Consider the following 10307-nt stretch of genomic DNA (forward strand, 5'->3'; position numbering starts at 1 on the left):
TTAGTATAACATGCAGATTTAGCTGTTATGTGAGATTTAATGTCCAATTGGAGTTGATTTTTATCCATTTTAACTGCCGTGTAAGACCAATGAATAGCCAATAGACCAATGAATTAAAACATTTTTAAGCCCTACTGTGATCCAAAAATCATGAATTATAGATTGGCTGTTCAAGCAGTCATGAGTAAAGAGTCTGTCTTTTTGTTGATCTAAACATGTTTTTAAAATACAGTCATGGTCGCAGTAATTGTGCACTCTGGGGTCATTATCTTTATTTTTGGCTTGATTGTTGTCTGGACACCTCAGTAAATACAGTTTGTTGCTGCAGAAGCATCATCTTAACCACCAGATGGCAGTGGTGTACTATAGTGGTACTGTTCCCAGGCCTAACTTGCTTATGCATCTGTCCAGCTGATTCATATCAGTGATTATAATGCATAATATCAGTAGTTCTGAATAATACATTTCAAAGTCACAAATATTAGATGATATTTTGTATGCTAGTAAAATAATCAATGCACAATATATCTGTTTAATTTCAAGTTTGTTTTCTTTGGACACTGTCTGAATAGAAAATTAGCATCACTTACATAATATATATTTATGGCCCCAAAATATCAAAAACTTGAATGACTCCACAAAGCTTTATTTGTATCCCACATGTTCTTTGAGAACTATGGGAAAGCAGGTTGGTTCTCAAATGACTTGTTTTATGTTGCCAGTCCTCAGTAACAGAAAAACAAGCAGTTCAGAGTCCTAGTTGAGTCTGTCTGTTGATCTCCCAGTGTCTGTCTGAAATTTAGTTCTGATGTCATATTGTCCCATCTTCCACTAGTTTATTCAGTCCTTTACAGATCTTGGTGAGGTTGGGTCTGAAGGGCCCATCAGGGTTGTACAGTTGGGTCAGGAGCTGTGGGTCGGAGTAATGGTTGAAGACATGGTTGATGCGACCATGAGATTTAGTGGTGAGGTGGGTGTTGACCAGTTTCAGCAGCAGATCCCTGCAGCTGGTCAGGATGTCTGCCATCACTGTTTTTTCAAAGGTAAAGTCCACCTGCATCAGACAAGACATGCATTCATGTTAGGAATTTCATACAAGTAGAATTGTTTAATATCTTAACATGACTGTGAAGTAGCAGGATATGATGTATGAATATTCTACCAGGTTTAAAGACGTCTTAGAGGTTGCATATTTTCGTTATCTTAATCTTTCTTGCATATTCAATTTTAATCCCAATACAGAAGTTTCAATATCAACTTATTGTTCTCTCACATTACCAAAGCAGAGAAACAAGCACTTGATTATGTGGAACTGAAATAAAACAAGCAACCCTTTAAAGCAATGTCTGAGCCACACGTTGATGCAGAAGAGAATCATATTCAACAATGAACTAACCTGGACATTTTGATGCTATGTGATTAATATATTTATCTGTTTTAATTGGAAATGTTAACACAACTGCAAATTGCATTTATTGTGGAAAAACTAAGGTCAAGCAACTCTTGAAGTTGCCTGATTTCCCAGCCTTGAAGTTCATGCTGTGCACAAAACATTTTTCCCATTTGAGAGTAATTGGCATTCTTTTGCAGTTGGAGCTAGAAAACATGTGCATTAGCACAATTTTCTTTCAGGTGATGTATGCCTACTTATACATCATGCATTAAAATTTTTAAGTTGGGAAGTGTACCTCATAGAAACTGATAGCTGTCATTGCTCCCTGGTGGAGCTTCTTCTTAAAGTCTTGGGCCACTGCCAGCTCTTCTGTGCTGAAGCGGTTGTTCCTGAAAAGGACGCCGATCTTGACTGCAATCTTGATGAGGTCTTTGATGACTTTCTGAGCCTCTGATTTATTTCCCAAGTAGTCTCTGGAGACCCGGTACAGTTCATCTAGGATCTCACTGGTGGTGTCATCAATGAACATTTGTACAGAGCTTTTTGTGGCCATGCTGCTGAGGATCTTCTTCTGTGCCTTCATGGCCATGTCCTTGGCATTGAACGCATCCATTGTGCCTGAATTATGAAGAAAATGAATTGAATTTTTCATTTTAATGTCTGTCCTGATAAAGTCATTATACAACTATTCAGCTGTTTTAATATCCACATAAACTTTTTACAGCTCAGTTTGAGCACATTTAAATTGTGTATAGACAAAAGATTTCATAATTATACCTGCAGAAAGAAAGCAGTGAAAAGAAATAAAATATTCATACTTTATGCTCATAAATAGCCCAACAGGATATCATTACACAGTGTGTAGTTCTCTCAGCTATAGAGGCAGATTGTTCAACATTTACAGTTTCAGCTTCCTGTGATTAAACTGATTGGTAACCATTTTCAGTTTGAACGTTTGAATTTGTCTCTTTAGGCAGATTTCCTGTCACTGCCCATACCCATCACAGTAAATCGACAGCAAATCCTGCTGGTAGGCAAGTAAAGACTAGATTGCACAACATTTTTGGGTTGAATGAAGTGCTAAAGAGGTCCTGTTTAAACCCAAAAGGAGAAGACACACACGTACACTCTTAAAAGAAAACAGTTTTTCTTTCTGCCCTAGATTTTTCTGCCACAAAATCTTCAAAAAAACAGCAGTTCCAGTTGAGTAGTTGGAGAATGAGTGCTGACTTCAAGATTAAACTGTTGGAAAGGGAGGGGAAACATGTTTTATAGCAAAGTGGCGAGTTTTCCCTCTTTACTTTTTAACTTTCAGATTATCATCCACTGACCCTTCTTACACATAATAAAACTCCATCTTAGTGTCAATATTACTAAGAGTTCAAACCTTTTTATTGGTTATCTTAAAATTAGAAACATACATCGAGTTACTCTTGGTGCTAAATGAACAAACACTGAACATTTAGTGTGTTAAATTCTGAAGCAATGCCTTCATGTTATGTTAGTTACAGTGTTTGTTTTGATATCTGACGTGTACTTACATTGCCAAAAGGGAAAAGTACCATGGAAGAGCCTCCACAGAGGCACTTAATTTTTCCCCTGGGATTCTAACCACACCTAACATCCATCACAGACACCCCCCCCGGGAAGTCATCAGCATGCATACAGCACACTATGACAGAACTACAAAATCCACAGTTTTATCTTTGACTGTCAACACAGTTTGAATTAATTCCTTTTTAATTCCATCTAATTTCCCCCTAATCTCTAACATGGAAGCAAGCAGATATGAAGTGGATCACTCACAGAGGAAAACTACATTTGAATTTGATTTCTCTGATGTTCTTGTTAGAGTCTTACAAAGAGTGGGCAAGCAAAATAAGATTTAATTCCCACATCACCAAAAGAACAAAGATTGAAAGTATCACAGCAATAAGACTCTTACAATAGATGACGCAAACAAGTGTGTTTTTAGAATATTAATGTTAAATAGATAAGCTCTAGCCTTATATCTCCAGTTCCAGAAACACAGCCACTTAAGTATGAGCCTAAATGCTTAGCTTCTGCTTCATATTAATCCATGTTTTATGAGTAACACAGAATCAACAGATATGCAGTATCTTTAGCAAACATCAGTGCCACCAAGGCAGCTGTGCATTCTCTCCTACTTCCTGTGTCACTTAGTATTGTCACATGTGCAGAATCTCAAAGTTTAAGCAGGTCTCCAGTTAATAAGACTGTTTCTGAACCTCTTTCTGAGTCATTTTCTGCACTAAACCTGACTTGTGGCCTGTATGGACAAGTATATGAGGGGTGCAGGGAGGCTGCATAGCTGAAGCATGTCCGCGCCTGCTTTTTTCACATTGCATCAGTGCTAGAACAAGAACAGGAAGTTGAGCACCCTGAATCCACACGCTACCTCAATTTTTCTAACTGGGTCTACCTTTGAGTGAAACATCGAAACAGGATGTAAACACTATTTATTAAGAGCATATTTTCTGTAAGCTGTCAGCTATCAACAACTGTAACTCCTGTGATGCATTTCTTTCCTCCGTGTTTATTGTTATTAGAAACCATCATTAAAAATATGATGTTCAAGACGCCCAGTGCCAGCGATGCACAGTCAGCAGTGTGAGCAAATGACTCCACCATTCACTCATGAATGAAAAAGTGATCGAGTCACATTAACGATCATATCATGCAAATAAGTAGCACTCGCTGTGATTCTCCCCATCACTGTTATGCATCCCACTCCCAGCTCCAAAATTCATTATAAGCAAACAGTCACTTTTATAGCATATCTCTAGTAGGGTTCATTTTACATGCACAACCATTCATTTCAAACAAGTGTCACATTTCTAATAGCTCCCTTTGTTACAAAAGCTTTGGGGTCCCTGTGGGGAATTCAAAAACATTCATAAGATTAATTTCCCTTAACAGTGATAATGAAAGTAGAGCAGTGTGACAGCTATTTCAGTTTCATACTTCAATCTCATTTATTTGCTAAAAAGACTACAGGGATTTGAAGGATGTGCACTGTGCGCAGTCATCAGCCAGTATTCCACACAGTGAAACTCCCACAGCACGAGACAGGTCGCTGCTTGGCCTTTTGTGCATCAGCATTGTTTATTTTATGCAGCGCTGTCAGGGGGTTGAGGCTGTTTGGGTAACACTGGAACATTTCGATGCTACAGCAGCATATTGCCATAAAACCAGTGTTTTGTAATGGACATCATCCAGTCGATCATGTCGAGGATGCGCTCAATGTTGAGCAGCAATTTTCTGGTACAAATGGATAGAAGAGGGCCTTTGAGCATTTATCAGTTTGTTGTTGACATCCACAGGGAGTGACTCCATTATATGTTCAAGTGTTTGTTTCCCTCCCAAATGCCTGAAGCTGCATGCTGTGTGAGATCTAATGCTGGAAGGAAAAGCACAAAAATGCAGAAGTAAAACTATCAGAGCAGAGATGGCCTTAATCAGTTTCAGAGCTGCTGTAACATCCAGGCAGTGTGGAATCTTTAAATGGTAGGTTAATGGACAGTCAAAGAGAGTTGTCCTTATTGGTGGAGTCATCCAGGCAGGCAGGAGAGGTAAATATTTAGCATTCCTCAGATGACTCAAGCATTGAGCCGGAGTATTTTTGTGTTTGTTCGTGTTTCTACATGTTCTTACTTGCAAGGATGACAGCGTGTATGGCCAAGCGAAAGTCATTTTCCTGCAGTTTTTGTCTGCACCTTTTTAGCAATAAAAGATAGCGCTTTGTTTGATGTTTCGTGTGTACTTATGTGCTTGCATCTTTGTTTACTCTACTGTTTTTGTGTTATGAAAATAGAGCTGCTCACACGCCCCCTTTGACAGAGCCAATCTAAATATTCTTTGTAATGTTCCTAGAGTGCAGCAGAGCATTATTACTCTATGAAATCCTCACCATTTCTCATACCAGCGCTGAGGATTTCTATACTGGATTGTAGCTTCTGGGACCTAAAGGAATGTATGTTCCCTTTAGTTGCCTTTTCTCATACTGAACACTGAGAATATTCCAGGAAAAGCACACAGACACGGGTCTGTCATGCCATTTTTAGAAAGGTCATCATTGATTGGTGGTAGATGCATTAGTACCTGATGATATTCTGGACAACCTGAGACAATAACGGCATAAAAAATAGAAGTTTGTGTGTCCTTACTCAGCAGGTTTTTGTAATAGATCAGTATCTTGCTGAATGAAATGTCACTTCCGTTGTATGTTTTGAACTGTGGGTAATCGTTGTAGTTTGTGATCCTGTTTTTCAATTCAACCTGTTGTGTTCCTCACTCTTAATATTATCTTACATCACAGGTATATAAAGTGTTTTATACAGGTTTCTAAGAATAGATTTTGTTTGATATTATTGTTTATACATTAACCAAGTAATACTTTTATTTCAGTAAAGATGACTGCTTCATAGGTATAGGTTAAACGAGGAAGCGTTTTGAAATCCTCTTAAAGCAGATATTGCAGTTTCTCTTTCAACATTGCACAACTTAGCAGAGTTGTTCAAGCCTGCCACACATCTGTACTGCCTCAAAAGGGAAGCGAAACAGAGCCGTTGGCGCACTGGCGAGGAGTCATTAGCAAAGGCCCTCAGCGTTGTATTTGTCCCTTGAATGTGCGCGGCAATGAGAGCTGTGTTGCAACCTTTCACTGTCTTTGGCTTGGACGTAACGTGCTTCGAATCAAAGAAGGCCAAAGAAGAACAAAAGTTCACTGCCTTGAGATTTGAGTTGAGCAACTCTCAGCCTGTGCAAACAAAAAAATGAGGGCTCTATATCTGTGCCTGTCACTGTACTTGTCCCAGCATGACTGTGAGCATACATGCATATCTTCCAACTCGTGTTCAAGATGGGGAAGTGAAGCAAAGTCACACAGTTTCCAGTCATCCCTCTTCTTAGCTAACCTCTGTTGGAAGCCATTAATTAATACTCTTAATTTTCACGACATCAAAGAAATGGAGAGGCAACAGATATCTAGTCCCAGAGGTTTTTTTTTTACTGGCATATGAACACAGCAGAAGTTTCTTACCTGTGTGTGCGTGCTGAGTCCCCCTCCCTCCTTGTCTGTGTCAGATGTCTCCCTCTGCTCTGTGTATCAAGTTGACAGCACAGGCTGGTCAATTTAACGGGATCCCTTCATCTTAACTACGAACAGAACCAAAACCTAAAAAGAGCCCTCCTGCAGCGCTTCTGTCAGTGCTTGCCACCCTTTTCTTAAGATAATGTTGAGTTGTACTTCCTTGAGGAACTAAATTGCTGTGACACACCCCTTAGTGTGTGTGTATGTCTCTCTCTCTCTCTCCCTGGCTCTCTCTTCCTCTCTCTCTCTTGCTCTTTCTCTCTCTATACGCTCTCATGTGTTTCCCCCTGAAATTCAAATTCAAACTCTTCCAAACCACTGTATTTCTCTCTTAGCCTCGCTCTTCACAATTTGGCACTCTGAGTCTGCTTGTCTCTTTCCCTGCTCTTCTCTGTATTGCTGACGCTGTGCCTCTGCTTGTTCTGACTAGTGAAAAACCCAGAAAGAATTTACGAATAATCCAGTGATGCAGCCCATTGAAAGGGGAGAGGCTTAACTCTTTTTTTTCTGCTGTTCACCTTCGCTGGAATGTGGCTCCTGTCAGTTCTGCTGCGCGCCATGTCCCTCCCCGCATGTCTCTTTTTGAAGGTAGAATCAAAACAATGAGTAGCCAGAAGTGTGTCTGACGTACACATACAGTCAGAGATCACTAACTGTACTACAGCTTTTTTTTTAAAGGTTTAAAGATTGTGTAGAAACACAGCACCAACATGATAATTAACAAAGTTAAAGCTTTATATTAGCTCTTTTCTTTAGTTGTTTAATAATGAAGTTGTAAGTTGTAATTTTAAATCTTCACACTAACATTTTAATTACACTGTCGCTGAAATGTTTTCCGTTGTTAAACATAGACTTCATACAATAATCCCCATTATTCACTGTTATCAGATTACAATAAAAACTAAAGTCCAAAAGGGTCGCTCCCCTGAATGAACTTTTGTTCAACCAGTGGCCATAAAACTCATAAAGTCTTATCTGAATCGGAGGCATGTAAATACACATAAAGGTCTCAATAAGTCTCAGCAGTTACAGCAAATGTCTGCGAAACTGAGGTTGTGAATTCAACTATTCATTTAGAATCAGGAAGTGTCCCCTGCCTCTTGAGCTGTGTGTTTATCTATATATTTTTTTTTTCTGAATGACAACCAGCTGTGCTGAAAGACTTTTGGCCGAGGCCTGGGCCATTCAAAAAGACATGTCCACTAAGCATTTGCAAATGGTAATTGTTGTCAGATGTTGAGGTTACAGGTCGCTCTGAGACCCAGCTGGACTAAGAGGAGTGCCTGGACAGGATACAGCCCACCAGTATCCGATCGAGCACACCTGCCTCTTTGTTTTGCCACCTACCCTGCCCTTCTGCAAGAAATTAACTTGAGTAAAGTCGTGGTAAACTTTTCTGCAATTGCAGAATGAGGTCTGTCGCCCTGGCAACAGACAGGAAGTAGTGCTTAAGCGGTTTCCTGATGGCTTCCTCTTTATCATGTAATGACATCTCACAAGGAAACATCAGCAGGGAGTACTCAGCTGTATATCTGTGAGTGAGAGTTTACACGCTCGCCTATGTTTGTGCATATGAGCGAGTGTGTTTTTGTGAAGGAACGCGCATGCGGTGAAATTGAGATCTTAACTCTCTCACCCTCGTACTGTACACATCTTACGCATGCACCTCTTTTGGTCATGAGATAATGCGAGCATCTTAAATTATGTCTGTTATGTTTCATTAAAAGATCACAGGAACCTTCAAAGCCTCCAACTTTGCACACACACACAGGCACTCACATAATGGCAGTGTGTTATCACCAGATGACTAAGACAAGAATAACCACTGAGGTCAGAAAATTGGACCTGAAGATTTGGAGTCTGAATTGGATGGAGGATTTGGTGAGCTTAGGTGCTTTCTGCACTCATGCTGGCTTTGTGTTATAAGGTGAACAAATGCTGTTTCAGGTGAGGCTAGAGGCGTGATATGGTCTGTCTGAAGCTAACAGAGAATCAGTTTTTAAACCCTTACAGCTCAGCTTTTTTTAGCTGTGAAGAACCTCAGTGATCCAAAAAATAACTAGGTCATGGTCTCTAATTCATTTATTTGTTGCTGTATGGCTAGTTCATCACCTCCTAGTGGTTGTTAAAATTAATGCCATCTGTTTACAGATAACACTGGAACAGTAGTTGTTTTTCATTATCCTTTTGCAATCTCATGCTTTTTTGGAAACACCTTTGTAATGTCCTTACAATTTCAAGAATCTCCTAAGTTTTCGGAAACTTCAGCAGCAGCTTATCATCGCCACTTAAACTGTATTTTGTAATTCAGATGAACTTTTAGTTGTCCACAGTGTAGTGTAGACTTTGTCTAATAGAGGTTGACCATTATAGGCATAATGAACCAGTCATGAATGAATATTTATGTATTTCAATGAAATTCTTCTTATTTTTATATGAATGTTATCAAGTGATATAAGAAATTGCCTCATTTTTAGGAATTTATGCCTGTGTAAATTGAGGTCACCGCATTATCATACTTAGAAATCAGGATTGAGAGTTCACAAACATTCCAAGTCAAGAACACATTAGATGTGTATTTCTGTAGGTCAGTATTTTCTCAAATCATCACTTAGGTGTCACTGCCGTGTCATTGTTGTTTCCAAAACAGAATTATTTGAGGTTGTAAATGCAGTTGTTTAAAAAATAAATACAGTCAGCAAAAGAAAATTGTAATTACAAACAGGAAGTAGAAAGTCTATCATAGATTTTTCATATACTTGGACAAAACAAGATAAACAAGTTGACTTCTGATTGCATCTATTTTTGATTAATCAGGCTTCCGTTTCTGTATAATCTCGCACCTCTTTTAAGAAAAGTGGAAAGTGATATCACTGTACTATTAGCAGTGGCTTCATAAATGTTTTAGTGAAATAAACTAGAGCAAATAGCACACCAACAATTCCCATTCTGGTCACTATGTAGTACACGTTTTGGGTTCTCTGCTTCTGTATATGCCTGCTATTCTTGCATGTAGAGGAAATTGGACTTCCTCTTTTTTGAAAAAAAAACCCAACAACCCCAAAGGCAGGCATGTTGTGAAACCTGTACATTCTCATTATTTAGAATAGTAACAAACCTATGAAACAAGACAATGTCATTACAATTCTGTTCATTAGTAATAATTTTTATCTTTGCCCTCATTGACGTGAAAAGATATAATTTTTTATTTGTTTTAATCACACTACAACACTGCTTATAGGATGCAGCAGGCAACACTGAACAGAAGTGGGTTGGCGGGCAGTTTCGTGCAGTCCTGTTTGAAGCTGTTTCGCTTGTTATTGAGTAAAGGACCAGGGTTCTTCAGCCTATCAGCAAGGGAAGAGGACTCTGACATCATGTTACCCTGGAGAAGACTGAGCTTTCACCACATGTTGTTCTTCGTCTTTTTGGCTTCCTCCTTCACTTGAAGTTTTGCTGAAGTGGTAGGGGGCTCATTAGCAGCTTTTGGTGTAGGCAAGGTGTTGCAGGGAAGGTCACTTGGGCTTGGTTTACCTTCTGATTGCGCCTCATTGCCATTAATGTGCAGGCTACAGGCCATGTGTTTAAGATTGGTGCTTGTGGGGCAGATGCAGTTATACATTAGCTGAATTCACAGATAGAACATAGAAAATGTTCAGAAATGCTACGGCTGAAATCAGACTTTGGTACGTATGGTCACATGGACAATAGTTTGGAAAAAAGTTGTGAAAAAAGTCTTATTTTCTTACAACAAACATACATCTGTCTTTCAAGTAATACTATTTTATTATTTGTGTGCAT

General features: G+C 39.1%; 1 protein-coding gene across 1 annotated transcript; it reads right to left on the minus strand.

The window, feature by feature from the left end:
• Positions 1–244: 244 nt before the first annotated feature.
• On the minus strand, positions 245–6938 carry tnfaip8l2b (tumor necrosis factor, alpha-induced protein 8-like 2b). The gene is made up of 3 exons (XM_003450265.5): positions 6456–6938; positions 1689–2011; positions 245–1054 (listed from the first exon to the last, which is right to left on the minus strand). Exons 2-3 carry the CDS (start codon positions 2004–2006, stop codon positions 812–814), a joined length of 561 nt encoding a protein of 186 aa, XP_003450313.1. The 5' UTR covers positions 2007–2011; positions 6456–6938; the 3' UTR covers positions 245–811.
• Positions 6939–10307: the final 3369 nt, after the last annotated feature.

Source organism: Oreochromis niloticus, linkage group LG11 (assembly GCF_001858045.2).
Source record: "Oreochromis niloticus isolate F11D_XX linkage group LG11, O_niloticus_UMD_NMBU, whole genome shotgun sequence".
NCBI lineage: Eukaryota > Metazoa > Chordata > Actinopteri > Cichliformes > Cichlidae > Oreochromis > Oreochromis niloticus.

Excerpts from the sequence above, each read along its gene's own strand:
- tnfaip8l2b (XM_003450265.5), bottom strand. The coding sequence starts at position 2,006 with ATGGATGCGTTCAATGCCAAGGACATGGCCATGAAGGCACAGAAGAAG. Across the intron at positions 1,055-1,688 it reads CAGCTATCAGTTTCTATGAG|GTGGACTTTACCTTTGAAAA; the intron begins GTACACTTCCCA and ends TGTCTGATGCAG.